This window comes from Balearica regulorum, chromosome Z (assembly GCF_011004875.1).
Source record: "Balearica regulorum gibbericeps isolate bBalReg1 chromosome Z, bBalReg1.pri, whole genome shotgun sequence".
Lineage (NCBI taxonomy): Eukaryota > Metazoa > Chordata > Aves > Gruiformes > Gruidae > Balearica > Balearica regulorum.
The window spans coordinates 11,547,514-11,570,963 of record NC_046220.1 but is presented as its reverse complement, the minus strand read 5'-3'; the positions used below and the strand labels follow the sequence as shown (position 1 = coordinate 11,570,963).

Sequence of the window (23,450 nt, the reverse complement as noted above, 5' to 3'; positions counted from 1 at the left end):
TGTGTATAAATGAAGATCTGTTTAGCCAACAGATGATGAAGACTGCAGCTGTTTACATTTAAGATTATTAAATAAACTCTTCTTCTTGCTCTCATATCCTCACTGAATTGGGATCCTAAACAGCCTCAGAAATCCTACTGTCAGGCTTACTTGCTAAGTGTGCCTTAGGTAGGGGCACAGACCCAGCTATGTGGACTGGAGAAGAGCAGCACAAAAGGACCAGAGATGACCGTCAGCACAGCCCCTGCTGCAGGGCCATTGAGGAACAGGCACTGCACCCTGCATGGAGCTGACACCCTTTTCTCCTTTGCAGGTGCATGCAATGGAGGACTGCTGCAGTGCCAAGGAGGACCTAGCCCCAGGCAATCCCTTGCACACCTTCTGACAGCCACTGGGACCACCAAGAGCACAGATCAACAATGAGACCTAAAAATTAACCCAGAAGTCCTCCACAGTGGTTGAAGACGTATCACCATCACCTTCAATACCTGTCTGTATCCCATAGTAACAGGTTCTTGTTCTGGCTTTTTCAATACATCTAAGATATTTATTGTTACTAATCCGTGTGTCTCCTTCACTCAGCACCACGTGGGTCCTAGACATCCATTTAACTCAGCTAGGGCTGCCATATTGATCTCATCTTCCAGAAGAGCCAGGGTGAACACCATGGCAAGGTCAATGCTAAGCTTGGACAGCAATGGCCAAACTACTCAAGGAAATAAGTGACTTATCCATGCCATCTGCACTGTGAGATCTGCTGGGATAAATGTGTGCTTGTAAAATTTTACCCACTCTGTGTTAACTGCAAGGAAGTGAGGAGGAGAGCATTCCACAAACAAAACTGTAACACAAGCAAAGTATCCATTAACAGAGTTTTTTTTTTTTCTTTCCCTAATCTCAGAATAACTGAGAGATCTACATGACCTGGTGAAAGTTAAAAAAAAAATTAAAAAAAAATCCAGCCAGTGAGCAAGCTGGGAACCCCCAGGTGTTGTTAGCCTATTCTTTGCTCCTTGATATTGGTTAAAAAAAAAATCCCTTTTGCCGAGATCTGGGCCAAATCAATGAGTAAGCATTAGTCATCAGATGTGCCATCAGCTGGCAAAGCCTTTGGAATTGCTTTTCCTTTCTACAAGCCAAATCATAGAAAGGTTCAAGCTATTATTAAATCTGTTATAGTTACTGATTAAGTTCAGCAGTTTTAAGGCACTTTTTTTTGTACCGCTTTGGGAAGCGACTCTCAAATTCTTCAAGAGCAAAGCGATTGGCATATACTCACACTTATTAGCCCAATTATTAACAGAAGTTATCATCACCAAATGTCCAGCAAAAGACTGACACATGCCTTTGGATTAGCAAGTTAAAAGTACTTAACAGAATCACATTGTACTGCATCAGTCTCCCAGGAATATGTGACCTTCAGACTTTTACAATGGCTTTTCCAAGATTTTCTCCCTTTAGCATTCCAATGAAAGCCATTGGCATGTTCTCAAATCCTTCAGTGACGTGTTCATGGCACTTCACTTTTCCCTGTCAAAAAGAAGAAGGGAAATTGCTGAGTTTTCATTCACCAGCTGCCTAGTTATTACCATCTTTGGGAGACTAAATTGCAACCAACTTATCTCCAGGTTGCGTGTTTCATCTGAAATGCAAGCTGGCACACACCAGGGTAACTCTGCAGAACTAAGCAGGCTGTTGTGAGGATCTGCTTTTGTTGCAAGACCTTCTACTTGGAGTCATAACAGGGAACAAAGGTCACTGCTATAAAAACACATCAGGACAGATTTAGTGCTACTTGGTCCCCAAACAATGGACAGGTAGGGGATTATTTCCCCAAAGCCAGGCCTGGGAAGTATGAAATTGCAAATCCAAGTGATCAAAAGTTGAGCCATCCCAAATCCTCATGTCTGTAAAACCTAGAGCATCTTAGCCTTTAGTATTCATACTAAACCCTCTAGTGTTCATAGTGTTCACAAGCTTTTCACAGCCATGAACCAAGTGTTAAGCTCAGCCTCCACTTAGAAAAATAAATTTTTTCTAAGAAAATTAAGAAATTTCCTATTAAGTCCCTTAAGATCAGCTCCCAATTCCATAAAAACTGAAATTCTTGCCAGTAATTTCAGCACAACACTACAGTGGAAATCCCTTGCTCATTCTACAAATCAAAGGAGACTTGTGAATGAGAAATAGAGGAATTACTCTAAATATAAAACTCTTCATTGCCAGTGAAATGTTTTGAATTACCCTGGAAGCATCCTTTTTCAAAGCCTACATGTATTCTGGAATATATCCAAGCCCACAAGCTAATATCGCAGGTGTCAACAAAGCAGAAGGGATCAGGCATGTTCACTATGGTTTGATGTTCCCCAAAAGGCTCAAAGATCAAGTCAGGTGGAAGAAAAATATCACGCTGGGACCTCACCTCAACAGCTATGACAAGAGACCTCTTGCAAAAAAGGGAAGCTGGGGTGTGAGTACACCTTACAGAAAACTCCCCCTTCCTTCCTTACCTCCACGACCCATTTTAGCAGTGCCTTCAGACCTTCGTCCCAGCGGTTATTCCAGCGGGTCACAATAAACCCTTCCATTCGAAGCTCTTTGAAGATCATTGGAACTTGAACGTAAGATCCTGCAAGAAAAAGGAACCAGCAAACTACCTGCAATATCAGTTCCATTTAAAATAAGACCCAATGCATAAGGAGAGCTTTTAGCCAGTAAAGACCACTAAATCACTTCGTTCCAGCCAGAAGCAACTGCTATTTTTCCCAAACAGAATTTCTAGGACAAAAGACCAAAACATGGACAGACAGCTACCCAGGGAAACAAAGGCCTGATCCATAAGGCTGTGAGGCTAAACATGCAACACTTCTGAAAACAGTTTCATTCAGAAGTAAAGTGACCTCAGCTTCACCTGAGGGACTTCAGCTGAATCTTGGAAATACTATTTTGACAGCTTGTTTGATAGCCTACCAAGCTCTCATGCTCTTCCTAAATCTCAAAAAAGTTATACACATTAAAAACTAGTTCCCTCAATCATAAAAATGAGTAATAGTCTCTCCACTCTCAAAAGCCTGTGCAATTTTTGAAGTGATCTGGGAGTCCAAAGCCAGTCAGTTGACCTCTCATTTCCTCTAGAAGGCAAATTTAGAAAACTTAATGCTACTGAAAGTGAATATTCATCTCACCCACATTTCCCAGCAGTTTCACCAGTAGCTGAAATCTTATGGGAAAAAAACCAACCCTAAGCTGCCTTATCTAAAAACCCGAGGGAAATCAATTCTCTCATCTAAAAGTACGTATGGTGTAAATGGCATCGTGCCACCATGCCTGCCTTCTAGTGATCTATATCTGCTTAGAGCCCTGGAGAATCCTGTTTTAAGCAGTTTAGCCTCTCCTCTATTTCTAATCAGCTGATGTTCTCCATGCAAGTGTGCACAAAGGAGGATGAGCGCATACACACTCAAGGAGTGTGGTCACACTCCCGCTCTCTCAGACCAGCAGTTAGTTACCCCAAAATACACACATACTTACACTCAAATGGCGTACTGAAACAACCAATAAAATCTCAAGAGACTCCCATTACGTCTTTGTCTCTGCCATCACCAAACAAAATAAATTTAGACACAAGAAAGCAGGCCCACACCTTTCTGAGGCACGGAGTCATTGTACTGAGAGATGGCTCCACAGACTGCAATCCTTCCATATTTTTTCATGTGGTTGATAGCAATACTGGCAAATTCTCCACCCACCTACAGGAACCAGAGCATGTGCAGCATTAGAGACAATCCAGTGTTTGGCACTGACTGCCAAAACCTGCCAACCCTGCATTGTTGCACCAACAGGTTCAATTAAGGGATGAAGAGGTGAGTTCCACTACTAGAAAGACTCAGTGGCTGCAGAAACCATTACACTTAGTCAACGCCTATGAGGATTTGATGTCACTCTTCTAAAAATTAGTTATGAACACAGGAAGTATTTTTTATATCTGAATCTGCTTCACAAAGCTTGGTTTGGAAGCATTGGACAAGACTTGCCCTTAGATCTCTCCTCCTAAGGGGCATGTCTAGGGTCACCTAAGAAGCACCACCTCTGCTTTTCCCCCTCATCAGTCTGCACTTCTACCTGTTCACATCTTGGTGATATCAAGTTTTTATTTAATGATTCTCTTCTCACAAATAAGGATGTGTTGTACTCAGAAGCTCTTAACAGAGAAAAGCTGTGAGAAAATTTACTGCTGGAAAGAGCTCTGCACAAAAGTTGGAAGTGAGAGGGAAGGAAACAGACATGACCATAAAACCTATTTAAGATCTTAGCAGCACAGGACATGAGATTTGCAAGTATAAGGCAAAGCAACCAGGAGCTCCTGCCACAGGGACAAGTGCTTTGCCCTGGCACCATGCATTCACATCAATTCCCAGGGCAAGATGGGTGCATTGCAATCCACAAAGAACAGCAGCGCCATCATCCCTGGATCAGCGGATGGACTGCTGAGAGAAAAACATGTTAAAGGGGTGATGATGGCTGCCCTCTAAACCAGGGACCTAACCAGGGAGTTTTAGGCCAGTACCTCAGCTAATATCCCTATGCCATGTATTATATTATCATGTATGATGTATGTATTAGCTATACTAGGAAATTAAAAAAGCCAGGGCTTATTCTCTGGCTTCAAGGTGGAATGACACGGTTTGACTGCATCTGTACTGTTAAGCTCTCTTAGCCTCCAAAACAAGATGGTCGTATTCAAACAACCTATCAAGAACAGTCCACAGCCCCTGTTAACTCCAGCTGTACTTGGAAGAGGTCAGGAACCCTCTATGGGCCACTCCAGCAATTTTACAAGTGGGCTTTACAAACTGTTTTGTTTACAGGTACTGGTGTAGCCACCTGGACCATGTAATGTGGGGCCATCCATGCTCACTCCCCTTCCAGCAACAACAGAGAACTGCCTGTGGTCCAAGGCGGGGCCAGGAATGGACCGGAGCTCTCTCCATTAAGCATCAGTTAAAATGTTCACTGTGACCCTCACTGTCCCAAAATGTGCCATACTTTCCAGAGAGTGAAAGCTTCTCTCTCTCTCTCCATTCACAAACACCACCACCAATACAGCTTTGCCTTTCAGCCTTTGGTCTTTCTGTTACCACCCAAGTCAGCTGCAGAAATAAGTGTGGGAAGGGAACACGAAAGCAGTAAGCTCTTACAGAGACCATTTCTCAATTAGATGGAACTCGATATCGAGTTCCTGGTGTAGTCTTCAGTTAGATGTATGCAATATTGATTTCTTGCTGTAGTTTAAGGAAAATGACAGCCTGTTCAGGGCAAAGCCCCCTCTCTGAACTCACATTGTCAAAGAAACAGTCGTAGCCATCAGGAGAGGCTTTATGCAGTGCTTCATCCAAAGATGTAACGGTCTTGTAATTAAAGGCTTCATCAAAGCCTATTTTCTTCAGATAGGCAACCTTGTCATCTGAGCCAGCACAGCCAACCACTTTGCAACCCTGCACGGAAACGAGAAAAACATTTCTAAACATCCCCATCACAGAGTACTGGGTAGAGGGCTCACCCTTAAAGTCAGGCTGTCATCACCATATGAGTTCTTCAGCTCTAGGAAACATTCAACTAACTTTGCTACATTTTCGGGAGCTTGTCCCATCTCAAGACTTTACTGTAAGCACGCCTTCAGGGATGCTTGCCCTCCTGACCATTCATGGCCTTGTTCCCCTGCCACCCAGGTGACCCTTCTAAGGAGCAAGTTCAAGCCACTCACCCCAATTTTAGCGAGCTGCCCCACCACAGAGCCCACAGCGCCAGCTGCGGCATTAACCAGCACCGTCTCTCCTGGCTTCATCTTGCAGACCTCCAGCAGACCAAAATACGCAGTGAGGCTGCAACGAAAAAGAAAGAATGCGCAGTGAGGAATAAAAGATGTCAGACACAGAGATGTGACTAGACTACATTGAACCAAAGTATCATCCAACCAGAACAAGACTGAGTTTTCATCATTCTTTATGAAATACAAAAATTAACCCAAACTTCTTAATTTGGCTTTTTTACAGCCATCTCAGAAAAAGAAAAAAAAAAGATACACTACAGGGAAACAGGACACTGTGGCAGAAGCCTACCTTAGGTGAAAAAACCTTTCCTTGTGCTCACTAGCTGAAAGGAGAAACACAGAGATAACTCTGTAAGTTGACAAGTCAGTTACATACTGGAAGAGGGAGTAAATCCAAGCTAGACAGGGGTCAGTAGCCAGCTGGTATCTACTAGATTGAGACAAAGATTAAACAATTCTCATAACAAATCAAAGCTGGCAAAAAAAGCAAAAAAACAGTTGCAAAACCTTGCTGAACCGATGGACACACTGCTCCTGAGGGACTGCTGTGCACAACTATGGCTACTGGGTTAACAGTAATCTGTAGGAACCACTACAGTTTAGCTTAAGCATGTTCCACTGATCATATAAATATTGAGTGACATCAGGTTCTGCAAGCTTCCTGAAGTAACGTGATCAGCTGGCCCAGAATCCCAACAAACCTTTCTTCTAGCTTCTAAATTCAGCTTAGAGCTTCCCACTTGGTCTGAACTGAAAGGGTGAACTCAATCCATCTAGCAGCTGTCTGGAAAAACATGCATCTTGCCTATGTCGAAATGAAATCTGAGAAGTTCTATGTCACACAAAATGTTACAATCATTTTGAAAGCTTTCTGTGTCAACAGGTCTGACCAAGTCCTGATCTCTCATACAAACTACAGAGAAAGAGAGAAGAAATGTGAGATGACTGAGAGGCTGCAGTAGTGAATACAGATTCCAAAGCACAGCAGCTCTGTCTGCTGCCGTGCAATTTAAAGGACCTCTATTTTGCTGCACGATATAACAGCTGTCTTTTGCTATTTTGGGCAATTCTGGAAAAATGGTGATAGCAGAAGAGCCCAATCAGCAGAAGCACACTCATCCAGGTGCCAGTGAAGTTTGAGTCATTCCACTGAGGTTAATTCAGATTGAACTGGATTCTTTCCAGCTGCTCCTCGATCCTCTTTGTACCTTATTACAACTCCTCAAGGAGAGGCATCATAATCTCCAAGGCAAATCTCCTCTGATCTAGAGGATGGGCCAAACTTCAGGCCCTCTACAGGGTAAGGGCATCTGGAAGCACACATGTTTTTTAGCAAAGTGGGCAGACATCATGCTGGTAGAACAAGGCGAGGGAAAAAGATCATATAGACAGGCAGAAACATCCTGCACCTTGAAGGGGTATTTACCTTTGCACCATGAAACTCACCCTGGCATGCCAACTGTCCCAAGAGCCAGAGATTTGGGGAGTGATTCTGGCCAGCTTGAAGAAAGGAGCTGTAGGTTTTTCCCATCAGAGATGAAATGAGTTCTCCAGCCACTTCTAGCCACGACAAAGGCCCCCACTGTGAAAGCAGGATTTTTGCTTTCTACAACCCTGTTTAAAAGAAGAAAAAAAAAAAAAAAAAAAAGAATGTCAGAGACAAATCATTACTGACTCTTCTCTCCTTTATTCCGGTTGCCCTGTGATGCAGGAGAAAAGAAATATTTCAGGTCAGGACATTTAGCCCATACTGCTAATGCTGTAGGCCTCTGATATCTTTCCTGAAATGTCTACCATCTCTCATCACCAGCGGGTATTGGGCAAGATGATTCTAGACACAGCCCTGCCCACAACAAATTCAATGCTCCCACACAGATGACAACTTTTTTCTGGACTAGCACCAGTATGGTATGAATTCAGACTAGGCTTCTGTGAGTTAGAAGGCAGGAAAGAGGATGTCAAGATTAAAGAGTGGAAAAGCAAGAAGTCAGAGATAGGTGTAACAAGCAGTTTCCTTCCGAGATCTGCACCTCATTTAAAGGTTGAAGATCCTGAAGATGGAACCTCTTGGGGTAACAAAAACAGTTAGAAGGCAATATCTAATAACAGGGAGAAGCTCATACTTGGTGTCTCTATGCCAAATGAAAATTAAACTTTCTTAGCCCAACAGGAAAATTATGTTGGGAAAGGGTAGGTAAGCAGCTTTGAAATGTTGGAAACAGTTGGCCTTCTGTTCAGCAGACTTGGTTGTTAATTTATCCCAGACCTCTGTGTTCCTGCAGAGAAACACAAGAGTCAAAGGCCACATATGTTCCCAGGCAGCAACTTAGAGGCAGCACAGCAGGAACAAGCTGACAAAGGGAAACATCTGTGTAACTAAATTACCAGAAGCTTGGGAAAGGATGGATTTTATGTCAGATAACCCTAGAGCTGTATCTTAGGTGATGCTGAGGTATTCAGAAGCTGGAGAGGGACTGTTTACAAGCGCATGGAGTGATAGGACAAGGGGTAATGGCCTTAAGCTGAAGGAGGGTAGATTTAGATTAGATGTTAGGAAGAAATTCTTCACTGTGAGGGTGGTGAGGCACTGGCACAGGTTGCCCGGAGAAGCTGTGGATGTCCCATCCCTGGAAGTGTACATGGCCAGGTTGGATGGGGCTTTGGGCAACGTGGTCCAGTGGAGGGTGTCCCTGCCTGTGGCAGGGGGGTTGGAACTAGATGGTCTTTAAGGTCCCTTCCAACCCAAACCACTCCATGATTCTATGATGATTCTATGATTCTCAACTGGAGTAGATAGCATGCATGGTTTTGGGCATGCAACTACTAGCACATCAGATTTTAAAATGTGAAGATGACACTTATGGCAAGTACAATGGTCAGTCCTTCATACCTCTGCTTGTAAAAATTTCCTTTGAAAACATTATTGCCAGAAATGCCAGTGGCATAAATGCTCTCCAAGAAGGCAAAAGAGGTTCCTGGAAGAAAAACATATTCCAACCAATTATAGATAAGAACACAGTTGCAGAAGTATATCGACTCAAGTCAAGAACAGGTAATGCAGGCTGCAGATGTCTCGAATGTCAGTACATTCCTTCAAGATCTGCCATGGGTATGGATAACAAGAACTGAAGATCTTACCTGGCAACCTGTGTGCCTATCATTATGTCCCCTTCCTTCATGTCCCTTTGACTGTAAGGTCTGTAACACAGGCAGAGATGGCTTACTGTAAGCAACTTTAATGATGTTCCAGATACACTATTAAGTAGTAGCTACTCTCTGACCCAGAGAGCATAAGCAGTGATGATGAACAGATCACAAAGAGCTTATCATTGTAATGACATAACTGGATGTTTTCCATAGCTGGCTACTTGAGCATCCCTTCTTGACCAAACACTGGGCTAGAGTGTTGGGGACACAATAGCATTAATCTTCCCAGCATGGCTCACCACTACAAGTAGGCTGAGACTCCAAAGAACAATCTCTGACACTAGGGTCCACCAGGCTCCTTCAAATTACCCAGTCTCCCTGTGCTTGAACTATCATCTATTAACATGGGCATATTAGCAATTTCTTACTCAGAATATGTATTCTTAAGCACCAAGTTGCTAAGGGAAGTGAAGGAGCTACTGCAACAGGACTGCAGTCTCATTTGAGCCCATTGCACTCCAGTGCAAGAGACATGACAAGGAACAGCAGAGTCCAAGAGAAGTCTAGGGCTGCAGCATTGCTATGCTAAATCTGGCACAGCTCCATATTGAGAGTCTTGTAATTTACACACATTTTATAAAAAGTAGACAAAGGCATCTGGGACTCTGGCAACAGGGGATGCTCCCAGTACATGTTCTTTTGAGGTTTAAGTGGAAGATCAAATGAGGTACCTTAGCTAGCAATTCAAAAAGAAGAAAAGATATACCTCATGTAAGGATCAACACTGAGAAACACTGATTCGAGCAGCAACTCTGCAACAAAAGACAAAATAAACGCCTGGGCATTAGCAGTGCAGTAAAACATAGTTTCCACAAGGCAGTCTTTCAAAAAAGTGATAGGAATTCAAAACCCCCATATCCCATGATCCTTTAGGGAAAAACTACCAGAAAAGACTACTACATTCATTAGCTCTGTCTGGATTATCACTGTGCTGTCACAAAAGACTCTTTCTGTAGTGTCTCTTTAGGAGGGTTGCTTCTTTTCAACCCTGTTTTTCTTTATCTGCCCCTCTCTATAGAAAGCTCAAGAGGCCAGATCCCCTAAGCAAAACAAGAACTTACTTTCGACCCAAATACAAAATGCTTTGTTATGATTCAGCCACCAGAGGGTGGTAAGAAACCGTGGCACAGGTCAAAGACAAAACCACTACTTTGCTGCCTTAAACAGAAAGCATTAGGCTGTATTTTCTAGGTACCCTAAGCCACCTTACTGCCTCTAATGCCACTAGTTGTCATGAAATACACTGTTACACAAATGTTAATTTAAATTTTCATTTACAGAGCACTTAGAGCTGTTCTTCTCCACCTAATAATACTTTTAATTGCCTGTGCTGCAGTAGTCTAGCTAGTACAAGCTAGAAATGTATTCAGATATTTTCCCATTACTCAGAGTGAGCAAGGAGAATAGTCAAGACCATCTAACATAACAAGAAAGGCCCTCTCCCTTAAAAGTGCTGCTTTAGTATGAAGTTATGCTCTTCTTGCTGTAGGGATTAAAATGGAAAGAAAGAAATGACTCCATGTTCTTAAATACCCACAGGCAGGAAATTTTTAAGTGTGTGAATGCTATGAAGTACACATGCTATGAAAACACTTAAAAGTATATGTAAGAAGAAACCACCTTTCAAACCTTTAAGTTGTAAACATAACTAGTATTTTAATGAAATTTCTGTGGTGCACCTTCTAAACTGGAATAAATTTTGTAAAGGACAAGTGGTGGGGTGAAGTTCAAGACAGCATGGTATGGATGTCCATATGAAGCCAAATACCAAGGTTCATTCTTTTATCAACAGCTCTTGCATAAAATAAGTTCCCTACTCTTTTCAAAATAGAGAAACACAGAAATAAAACCTATGCATTTTTCTTCTCTTTTTATTCACTCTCTCTTGCTGTCACAACAGGTCAAATACAACAGATAAGCACCGGCAAAAAACCCAAGATGTTGGATGTAGACAGAAGTCTTGCCTTGTTTTTTAAAATGAAAAACCAGCCCACATTGACTCTAGCCCTAAGACCTCCCAGCTACAGGCTCACCCCCACCCCAGTCACTCTGCTCTCCCCCAGCTCTATCGTCACCGCCTTCCCTATCAGCATGACAAAATCGAATTAAAACCTACTCCTAGAGGCTACCACCTTCTCCAGCTTTCTCCAAAGGATTTTGCAAAACAAAGTAGATGAAAACTTTTCACTAGTAAAGCATGTTTGGGTTTTACTATGTTTATCTCATTTGCTCTGTGTCATGGTTCACTTCTTTCTTACTAAATTAGAAGAATTCTGTTTCCTTCCAGCTGTGGATTTTGAGGGCATATGACTTCAGCAATTTTCTCCAGGAAGCTTTATTTGCAAACACATTCAAATGCCTTTGCCACTAGGCACCATGTGTGATTAGGCAGTATGAGACTGTGAAAGGCATGCTGCAGCCGCTGTGCGCTGGAGTTAGAAGAGCTCAGCTGCTGTTTCTAATGGTATTATCAGAAGGCAGCATGTCTTAAAACCTACCAAACCCATCAGCATACATGTTCTTGAGCAATCACCCTTCTCTGCTAAGGTGCATGGCTTGCCACAAGTTGTGCCAACCCATTTTTGAAAATCCAAGACAGAGAAACATGCAAACAGTTTTATAGACACAGTCATTCATCAGCAACCAGACAACCCCCAGAAGAAACAAAAACAGGTGTCACTCTACTTACCTCTATCCTTTAGGTTTGGCAAGTCTATCTTTTTCAGTTCGAAGTCGCTGGTTTTGGGAAAACCCTCAAAATGCTTCTTCAGAACCCACACCTTGGCAGTCACCATCCTGCACAACAAACAGCACAGCCAAAAAGCTCCTGTCAAAGAGATGCCCAATGGTGCTGGGCTGCTCATGGGGGCTGGTTTAGACTTTACCAAGCAGAACAGTATCTTGATAATGTGCCATCACACCAGACAGCCACTGCTTGTATCCTGTGCCAATATTGCTGGATCAAGAAAACATCCAAAAAGTCCCCTCATTGCCTAAGAAACCCAGAGTTTCCTGCGACCTGCCAGACCTCCCTGCCTGCTGGCTGCAAGCCCTGGTGTGGGAACTTGGCCCCAACAGGATGTACAGCTCCCATTCTAAAGAAATTGAAGAGGGAAAATCTACTAGTTTAAGGAGAAAAAAAAAAATCCTGGAAGGAAAAAAAAAAAAAAAACCACTTAAACTTACTCTTTTGCCCCAATTACATGGGATGAGTACTGAACCTAAACTTTTGTGAGCTTGAACCAAAGTCCAAGTGAGAACTACAAAGGTAAGAAAGACCTCTTTCCGTGAGACCCCCTATATTGCAGCGCTTCTCCAGTTGCCAAGCTCAGGGTTTGGAACTGGGAGCACACTGACACCAGCATTTTCCATACAAGACAGAAACAAACAAATGACTTGCATTTCTTTTACCCTCACAGCCCCATTTTCCTTCCTATAAGCAAGCATATCAACAAAGGCAAAGAGAGACAAATTTATACTTAGAACAGGCAGGTGGATAACTGTCTTCTGCTGACAAAGCCAGTCAATAATCTTCTGTACCCGACTCGGTGGCTCGGCTGCTTCAGTCACACACACCTCCTAAAAGGCAAAGACACCTGCTTTTATTGACAGAGCAGGCACTGCCCAGTTCAATTCCCCAGGAGCAACTGTAAAGCCTCAGTAAACTTGGCACAGGGCACACCCAATGTGAGTCACCTTTCTCCTGTTAAGGTTTGAGATCACCATTACAGACTGTTCCAATTAATCACCCAGGCAGTTGCACAGGAATGTTCTGCAATATGTCAAGCTAAATACACAAAACCCATAGTCCCGTTCTAGGAGTCCTAGAAACCACAAAAACTGTAATCTGGAGACCAAGACTGTCCCCCAGAGCAGGAGTTTCTTCAAATCACATTTTAACAGTCCTGTCCTAAAACTCAAGAGTTCCACCACTGACAAAAAAAATCTAATTAAAAATGAATATAAAATTCATTGTTCAATCCATCATTTAACACAGCAAATGGTCCATACCTATGCCACTATCACAAGGGAACACTATCATGACATTTACATGACAGTGAGATTCCTGCAGGCTCTCAAAGGGCATCCGTATGCTCTGATATCTTCACTGTTCCCAGTGCATCCACCGAAGGATCAGAGCTTGTGTGACTATGCCTCTGCATGCTGGGATCTCTGTGCATTGCAGAGCCACTGTAAGAAACAGTGGCAAACTTTGGTATTTTGCGTCAACTGTGTTGCAATGTAGCATGGGAGAAAACTTTGTCTAGGGACTATCTGTCTTCAGCTTTTTTTTTTTTGTGAAAATATTCAAGTAGCATATAAAGTGTGGAAAGTGTAAACAGATGAATACATAGTGGCATGTTTAATTACAAAACACCTGAAGGCAAAAGTACTAATTAGGAAGAGAGACCTAGAAAATAAATCCAAAGACAGAGAAAATGAAAAAAAACAAAAAAAATATTTTAAAGACACACAAGCAAGAACCAGGGAGAACAGGGCAAGGTCTTCATCATTTACATAAAAGCAAGCACCACCAGACCCAGAAACTCATCAGTGCTCAGCAACCTTCTGTGATGAACCAGGGATATTCTTGGTTCCTCAAGGAGAAACAAACAGCACAGGTGAAGGGCTCCTGCATTAGAAGCGTGTGCTTCAGAAATCACCTGTATCAGGACATGTACATCTTTCACAAAATGAAGTATCAAGCTCACTGTCAAAGCGTCCCACATTGTTGAGTAGCCAAAACAGGCATTCATCATATCCCACATACAATCAGAAGGACCAAGGTCACAGAAAAGTTGCTGCAGCAATTGCTATCTGACCTGCAAATGCTTTTCTTAGAAAAATAATAATAATTAAAAAAATCAGGTGGCACTCCCCTGGCATGTCCATCCACTGCTGCATTTGCTTTGGTATCAATCATGCTTATCTGTACTTTTCAGTAACAACAGATATTGCAACACTGCAGCACAAACAAAGCAAACTCAGCAAAGGGCCTTACAAGAGAAAAAGGTGAGTTCAGAGTGACACAAAGCTGATCTCACTCACTCGCTTACACCCAGGAGCACTAAGAGGTGTCCCAGCAGAGTGTCTTGTGTTCAGACACAGATACCCAGCCAGGTATGACCAGGGATGAGGAACGCTGGCTAGGCTGGCAGCCATGTGCTGATGTGCCATTGGTACCCCCGGGGAGCCAACAGTGATGCAGAAATGCTTTGTCCCCCATCCTGTCCCACCTCTGTGAGTCATCAACAGTGCTCTTTGTCTCTTTTGTCTGTGTGCCTCAAGGCTCCAGCCCTGTTCTTTACATTGCCACTATTTCTTAATAGCTTGATTTTTCACTTTAGTCTGAGTACAGGAACATGTTGTCCCTTGTTTTCGGCTGACCTTTGTTTTCCCTATCTGGTCCTCTAAGAAGCTGCACAAAGATGTGCTGTAATCCTGATGATCTGCAAATCTAGGTGCCCTCAACATTGGCCATTTCTATCTCTCTTCTGCCGTTCCTTCTGGTGATACCTGTGAACATTGAAATATTAAGACCAATTCAAGCAATTAGAGCCATTGCTCAATAGATGTAACCAAACAAAAGGGAAACCACTGTAACAGAAAATAATTAGTTGTAAGATAAGAAGCTCTGGAACAATCTCATTTTAAACAGCTCGGCCTTGGAAGAAAAGATGCGCAGAGATATGAAAGTTACGAGGTGATCACAAAACCAGCCTTGAGGGATAAGGTATATGTGACACCAGGACTGAGTCTGAAGACCCCCGACAACCACCCAGAGGTGCCAACAAACATGCGTGAAAGACATTAGCATATGCTAACGAGTTCCTGGAAAATCCATGAATATGATAAGCATTACTCAGAAATATACTGAATATGTATATTAACATAGTATAAATACTTGCTGGTTTTGTCTTTTGGGTGTGCACATTAGGTGGAGTTATCCCCCGTGCACCCAGCGCTGCAATAAAGAATGCCTGCTTTCTAAAACTTCAAAATAAGTCTTAAAGAGTGAAATATTTTGCCACTTTCCGGTAACACTGGTGCTTCCACAGTCAGACCTCCCATTTGCACTAATCTTTACATTCCTATCAAAAATTTCTACTTTTTGTGATACATAAATTTTTCAGCAGAGCAGTGACCCCTCCTACAAACAGTACTGAAAGATTAATTTCACTGGACCATTTTTATTACATTTAGGCCTAACTTTGGCAACAGGACAAATTTTCTGCTGATAACTTCTCACCTTCTACTGAAATCACATTATTATAGCCACTTCAAAGCTAGGGATGTTTTCTGTATGCTGTAAAACAGAAAGCCCCAAGCCAAACAAACAGAAAACAGAACACAGACACATGTTTGATGAATGGATTTGTTACAGTAACCCCAAATGTAAAATGTGATATGAATCAAGCTGTCATGCTGCTGCAAAAGTCCATTGCGTAGCCCTACACCTGCTGGTCTCAGGCCAGACAAGAAATAGCTAAATACCTCTGTCTGATAAGTAGCTGGTAATTGTTAAAAGCTGAAGTTTAACTGATATATTACTAGTTCAGTCAGTACACCATGAAGAACTATTTGGACTTGCCAAAAGTAACGGGAAGCTAGGGGAAAGGTAATTCCAGCAAGGGGAATTGTGACCACCGACCCATGGACCACCCACCCCAATTACACCACCTACTCAAAAGCTAAAGGCGGAGAAAAGAGCTTGAGCATGTGTTCTAGTTTGCGTGCTAGGCGAAGAAATCTAAACCAATCATTTAACAGAATAACAATGCATACGTACTAGAAAGATGAATATGTTAATGTTTTCTGTATAAATAGCCACTGATTTAGAGCTTTGGTTTGCTGTCTTGACACCCAAATATGCAATAAAATACCTCTGCTGTGTGTGTATATTGGTGTATTGCACACTGGGTAAATGAACCCCCAGTTTTGGGACAACAGATGCACTAACCAATTTCCAGATTAACGAACCAAGATTATTTTGTACGTTTAGATATAAAATCGTAAGAACTGGTAAGGACTACATTGCTAAAGCATATTAAAGAACTCTCAAGCATAAACAGCAACATTTGTGGGGTCCAGTAAAAGCATTACTGGACTAAGAATGTGATAGCCACCATCTCAGCTCCAAGAGCAGTAACTACTGTGCTGCAAAACTACTTTGTCATCAGTGTCAGTGTGTTTGAATAATACCTGTCTTTTGCACATTTTGTATATGAAGTGTTTCATAGACCATTATAATTGTTACTGTAAAGAGGCAGCTATGATAAAAAGTTGAGAAAGGACAGTCTATGAAGTTGATAAAAAGACTCTTTAAAATAATTCATTTCTAGCAAGTCCCAGGAAAAAATTAAGGTGATACATTTCTGCCTGATATTCTTACAAAAGAAACATTAAAGCTTTTATTGAAATTGGAAGTTCCAAGAGAGCATTTATTCTGATGTCCTCCAAATCCTCCTTGTCCTCTGGTCTAGCCCATCAAGTTATCAAAGAAAAAAGTTCTACATTAATCTCTATCAACTATATCCATAAAATCAGACACCTAAGAAAGAAGTAATGGATTGGGGAATCTCGGCTTTGTGCACTAACAATATACATATGAAAGCAAAGATCCAGTCTGTGTTCAGACACTGCAGTTGGTGAAAATTGTAGCAGAGCTGCAAGGAAAGAACCTTCATACAGTTATCACAGCTCAATTCTCAAAATCAGAGTGGGGAAGGAGGTTCACAACTCAGGGGAAAATAGGAGAGAAGGAAGAGGTGAAAACTGGGATTCCACAGTAGATAGTAGCAACTGGAAAAGGTCAGGAATACAAGGGAGACAAGTCTGGGAAAACTGCCAGTTTGACCGGAGACTGAGGAGCTGGTGGTGACACCTGAAATCTGGGAATCTTCACATTAAAGTAGAAGAGTAGTAAAGCTCTCAAGGGAGCATGAGTCAAACCAGCAGTTTACTTTCCCTAAGTAACCCCAAATAACATGTGTATGTTGTGTAGTATGGTTTCCTAGCCTGGGCTTACCCAAATCTAACCTTGAGGACAAAACTGTCTTAGAAGCCTGTCAGTTACAAGTAAGTTCAATTCAAATTTGGGGTTAGCTTAACAGTTCATCTTGCTGCCAGTCACAATTAATTCGCAGATACAGCTGTGGTACTTGTTTTCCTTTTATCTCCATTTTGGTGTAGGAACAGCTATGCTCCCAGCTACACCGGAAGAGTATGATTAAAAGCTGAATGAAGTATATCTCTCAAGACATAATTAGTCTGTAGATTGGTGCTGAAGGAAAAAAACCCGATCACCACAACAGCGAAGTTGTTCAGGAATCATCATCTTACCTAGTCCTTCCTCAAGATCCAATTTACACAGTCTCCTGCAGCATTTCAAAGCAATCTGCCAGGCACCAGCATAAAGGACTTTCTAAATACTTTGAAAAACCAACCAACCAAACAAGAAAACTTCAAAGGACTTCTTGACAGTAGAGACTGACAACTGAGTTATAATCCAGAGGCTACCTTGGGATTCCCCATACATTACAGGATTACCAATTACCTGAGAGTAAATATGACCTCAAATCATAAGTGCCTGCAAGTCTTAGCAAAAATTACCTGTTCCTTCCCTCTGGTTAGTTATTACAATGCTTTCTTAGAAATTATTTTTTTCCTGTGGTAAAAAACAAGGCAAAGCCAAACCACTCTTACACTACTTTTGGCAAACACTATACTGCAAATATCTGAGCAAGCATGACGCTGCATTATGAAACAGTAAAGTTGCAAGTTCACTTCTTTATGCAATACTAGCAAGGCCTGGAAGGAGGTCAAAGATTGGAGGTGAATAGTCATCGCTTGGTAAAAAAACATTCTGCACTTTGTTACAAGGCTGTAACTCCAACAGAGGTTTAACAGTCCTGCAGAGCAAGCTCACACGGGGAGGGGAAAAGCGAAGCCAAGACGTGCACCGAAACAGCTCAGATGCCCTTCAGGCCTCAAAAATTGCACGTAAAATTGGAATCTTAAGAACTACATCTGATAAGAAAGAATAAGCAAGAAGCCCACAGATAGGAAGGAACATGGGACACTGCAGGTGACCTGGGCTGACAAACCAAGCCAAACCTTCTTGAAGGACCAGCTGCGATTCCCTCATCACTGCAGGGCACTCTTAGGCTTCTTTGAAGCATTCTTTCTACTTTCCCCTTGCTTAAACGCTGATACAGTCCAAGCACATGCTGCATCAGCAGTAAATGCAACATTTCATCAAAGCTGTTGAGACATACTGCAGCACAGGTTCACTTCTTACATTTGCAGGGACATGCCTATCACTGCACCACAGAGAAATGTTTCATTTGCTTGATTTTACAGCTGCCAAAGACAACATCAGGGTTTTTTTAAGGCTCCATTAAGTTTAAATTTTTAGAAACCTCCATTTAAATTAAACCCTAAACTTTTGACTACACCAAGCAAGCAGTTATGTTTTAAGGGAAAAAGATGAGAAATCTCAGGCTAGTATCTGATGATGTAAAGTTACTGCAAGAGCTTCAGGACTTAGTAAGCCTGTCCATTGTCTGCTCATTACATACCTCTACAAAGGTTAAGAACACCTGTCTCCTGCATCATAGTGTAATAAGACAGCCCTGTGTGCTAAGAAGGGAGTTAAACATACTTTCAAGCACCAGCAATTCCTCTGAGGCCCCCTCCTGAATTTCTGTAATATTACAAGGGCAGATCAATCTTTGCATGTGTTGCTGCTCATAACACATATAATCAACTTCTCCCTCAAGAGGAAACTTGCTGCTCCAGCCCACCTAGCATATCCGAGACATACCTGTTACCACTCCGATACATCCATAGTATTAAGGAGACTGGGAAAGATAAATGAAAAGATAAAGAGACAAGAGGGGAAAAAAAAAAAAAAAAAAGGGAAGTCAATGAGAGTTGAAGGAACTGCAGTGGAAGGGTGAAAGCACAGAGCAGTAATCAGCAGCTGTCATATCACTGCTTTAAAGGGGCCTGAGGACCTTCCCACTCCCACAGTGCACATCAGCTCAGCATAGTACTTTACTGTTATATTCCATAGCAAGTGAAAATGGGTGAATCCATGCAAAATGCCATCCTAAGGCTCCCAGTGCCACAACAAAGAAGCCATCCCGCAATGACGTACAGCCCTTGACAGATTTGCCTCTCACCACTGATCAACACTTGTGTGAGCTCTGACTGAGACATTTCCTATGGTCTGTAAACAACAACGTCCATCTTTCCTTCCTGCTTTCCTCCTTTCCTCCCTCTATATGCTTCCTTGCTCCCCCAGAAAAATTCTCTTGTACCTAATGAAGCATGTATCTTCTGCCACCAAGGCACTTGCAGGGTTTCTCTTTCAATCCTTTTCCTGTGTGCCAAGCATGGTTTGAGAGTTACACCCCCACATATGATATTCACTCTCAACAAAATATTTCACTCTCTAAGACTTATTTTGAAGTTTTAGAAAGCAGGCATTCTTTATTGCAGTGCTGGGTGCACGGGGGATAACTCCACCTAACGTGCACACCCAAAAGACAAAACTAACAAGTATTTATACTATGTTAATATACATATTCATTATATTTCTGAGTAATGCTTATCACATTCATGGATTTTCTGGGAACTCATTAGGATATGCTAATGTCTTTCGCGCCTGTTTGTTGGCACATCCGGGTGGTTGTTGGTGGTCTTCAGATGAAGGATCAGACTCAGTCCTGGTATCACATATACCTTATCATAGAATCATAGAATAGTTTGGGTTAGAAGGGACCTTAAAGACCATCTAGTTCCAACCCCCCTGCTACGGGCAGGGACACCCTCCACTAGACGTTGCCCAAAGCCTCATCCAACCTGGTCTTAAACACTTCCAGGGAGGGGGCCTCCACAACCTCTCTGGGCAACCTGTGCCAGTGCCTCACCACTCTTAAGAGTAAAGAATTTCCTCCTAACATCTAGTCTAAATCGACCCTCCTTCAGCTTAAACCCATTACCCCTTGTCCTGTCACTACACTCCCTGATAAACAGTCCCTCACCATCTTTCCTGCAGGCTCCCTTCAGGTACTGGAAGGCCACAATTAGATCTCCCTGGAGCCGCCTTTTCTCCAGGCTGAACAATCCCAACTCTCTCAGCCTGTCCTCATAGGAGAGGTGCTCCAGCCCCCTGATCAGTTTCGTGGCCTCCTCTGGACTCTCTCCAACAGCTCCATGTCTCTCCTGTACTGGGGCCCCCAGAGCTGGAGGCAGTACTCCAGGTGGGGTCTCACCAGAGCAGAGTAGAGGGGCAGGATCACCTCCCTCGACCTGCTGGTCACGCCTCTTTTGATGCAGCCCAGGACACGGTTGGCTTTCTGGGCTGCAAGCGCACACTGCCGGCTCATGTTGAGCTTCTCAGCAATCAATACCCCCAAGTCCTTCTCCTCGGGGCTGCTCCCAATCCATTCCTTGCCCAGCCTATAGTCGTGCTTGGGATTGCAGCGACCCACGTGCAGGACCTTGCACTTGGCCTTGTTGAACTTCATGCGGTTCACACGGGCCCACCTCTCCAGCCTGTCAGGGTCCCCCTGAATGTCATCCCTTCCCTCCAGTGTGTCGACCACACCACGCAGTTTGGTGTCGTGGGCAAACTTGCTGAGGGTGCACTCGATCCCACTGTCCGTGTTGCCAGCAAAGATGCTGAACAGCGCCGGTCCCAGTACCAACTCCTGAGGAACACCACTCGTCACCATTCTCCACTTGGACACTGAGCCGTTGACCACAACTCTCTGAGTGCGACCATACAGCCAATTCCTTATCCACCTTATCCTTCAAGGCTGGTTTTATGATCACCTTGTAACTTTCTTATCTTTGTGCATCTGTTCTTCCAAGGCCGAGCTGTTTAAAATGAGATTGTTCCAGAGCTTCTTATCTTACAACTAATTATTTTCTGTTACAGTGGTTTCCCTTTTGTTTGGTTACATCTATTGGGCAATGGCTCTAATTGCTTGAATTGATCTTAGTATTTCAATATTCACAGGTATCAACTTCAAATGAAATGCATACACATACAGCTTGCACAGCATGGACCTTGCTTCCCTATTAATAGATTAAATTGTAGTTCCTCTCTCAAATTTATATCCAGCCCAGCACAAGAAAACTTGGTGAGAGTTAGAGCAAGGATTACATTCACCACACTGGAGTTGAAAACATTAAATCTCCAGGCTTGAAAGAAAAATCCTTGAACTCCCCTCCACACTCCCTGTTCTTAGCCTGCCTGCCTTTCCTCTGGTGCTTTGTAAAGATTATCACCTCTCCAAACGTGCAAGACAGAATTGTCATGGTGAATCCCTGAGGGATGCTTCACAAGTTTTTTACACAAGCGGAGATTCAAAAGACAGTCCTTCCACATTCTTCTGGTTTCCCTGGCTTTTTTTTTTTCTCCCCACCTGAGAACCCCAAGCACACATTGATCTGTGTGCTGAGGGGGGGTGCTGGCCTTTTAGGGTCTTGCTCTCTCCTCCAGGACCCTTCTTTTCAAGGGTTGTAAACCTTAACAGGAGTATCAGCTCATGAAAGGTATAGGCTTGAGCAGATATAAACATTGTACCCCACAAGGAGACTGCAGTATTACCACTAAAGAAACATTTACTTGTCTAGATTAGAAATGTACTTTAGTCTCAGTTATCTGACAGCAGGAAGGTCAGAATTTCTAAACTGACCTGCTTAATATTTGGTTTGGTGTTTAACCTTTGTTCTTGCTTCCTTTCCCAAACTGTAAGATTAGTGAATTTCAATGTGCTAATCAAACTTTCAATACTGACTGGCTTTGCAAGTTCACCTGTGGTCCCAAATTCCCCAGGAAACTGAGCCATAACCTACACTAGTGGATCTCAGACGGTATCAACTGGTGCAAGGAAATCTGCACCTGCTTTAGACTAAGCAGCATGGTTTTTCACATGAAGAACACTTAAGCAAGTAAAACTGCATAAACACAGCAAAGAATCAGATATAAACATGTCACTTCCCTATATCCTTACAGCCAAACTGGTGAGATAAATTGGTGCATAAGTGCATAAGAAGGTAGAGGATTGCAGGATTGTCCTTAGTGGGAAAAAGTCCAGTTGAAAACCCATTACTAGGGTTATCCCTCAGGGATCATATTGAGAGCCATAATATTTATGTCCTTATAAAAGACGTGAACAGTCATGACCTGGAAGGACAGAGTCCTTGCCCACCACCCTGAACTGGGACACAGCTGCATTTGCACAACTTCACATGCCTGTGAGCAATCTGATCTGTCTGGTCTGGCTTTGCTCATGTGCACATACTACACAACCTCGCCAAACCCATACCAACCTAAATTATTCTGTGACTACATAATGGTAACTAGCACTCTTTCTTTCACCAGAACTAAGTCCTGAGAAGAAAAAAAGAACAATTATCTCTTCTGAACCAATAATCAACTATAGCATGATCTGCAAAAAAATCACCAAAACCTAACAAACAACCCTTACAAAATTTGTCTACCCAAAAAGTTTAGTGTTAAATTCATCCCATGAAATAAAAAGAAATTGGTGTTGTTTTATCAAAATAGAACACCATCTTTTATGTATCTGATGTGACCATGCTTTCAGTTCTTAGATTTTAGTGAGCATACTAGTGAGTTCCAAAAAAACCCCTCTTTCTGAACTGATTATATCATTAATTTTGTGCTGTATTATCATGTACTTAGAAAAATCAACCCCCTTCCCAATTCTTAAACTACTCATTTCACAAACCAGTAAGCTATACTGTATGTTAACCTTTGTAGAATATCTACCTGTGACTTCAGAGCTAGGAAAGGTATCTGCTATGCATTTGGCATAATGCACATTATGGTATACTAATACCAAAAATTCTCCTAGATAAGCAGCTGCTAAAAGCACCTTTTCCTTCCTCAAACCACATGCTATATTCATACCAACATGTTAGGTAGCTGCAACATTTTTTTTAAATTATTCTTTAAAATTGAGCACTATCATCAAAATAGCACATTTTACCATTACACCAAATGAAGCACCCAACTTTTAGGGCCTTTGAGGTCAAAGCCATTACATAACCCCTTAAGGAAGGATGAAATTACCCCTTTCTCTCATGTCATATGCAAATAGAGGACATACATGGTTATCTTTATAGTAGCAAAGCCTCTCACATCAGAAGTGGTTCTTCATTTCCTTTTTCCTATTTCAGGCTCCAGTTAGCCTGGATGGAAAAGGAGTAGCTGGAGCAGGTACAGCACTGGATACTCGGCCACCAACTCAGTCAGCCACACTGACAATCATTTTGCCCCTTTGAAAAGCGACCAGGTGCCACATGCAGCATAGTCCCAGCACCCACCTCTCACAGAAACTAAACAGGAACTGGCCTTCAAGAAATGTGC

General features: G+C 42.5%; 1 protein-coding gene across 1 annotated transcript; it reads right to left on the bottom strand.

The window, feature by feature from the left end:
- Positions 1-860: 860 nt before the first annotated feature.
- Positions 861-12,675, bottom strand: PTGR1 (prostaglandin reductase 1). The gene is made up of 9 exons (XM_010306284.2): positions 11,727-12,675; positions 9,744-9,789; positions 8,969-9,028; positions 7,277-7,444; positions 5,765-5,882; positions 5,340-5,495; positions 3,644-3,749; positions 2,511-2,629; positions 861-1,530 (listed from the first exon to the last, which is right to left on the bottom strand). Exons 1-9 carry the CDS (start codon positions 11,899-11,901, stop codon positions 1,420-1,422), a joined length of 1,059 nt encoding a protein of 352 aa, XP_010304586.2. The 5' UTR covers positions 11,902-12,675; the 3' UTR covers positions 861-1,419.
- Positions 12,676-23,450: the final 10,775 nt, after the last annotated feature.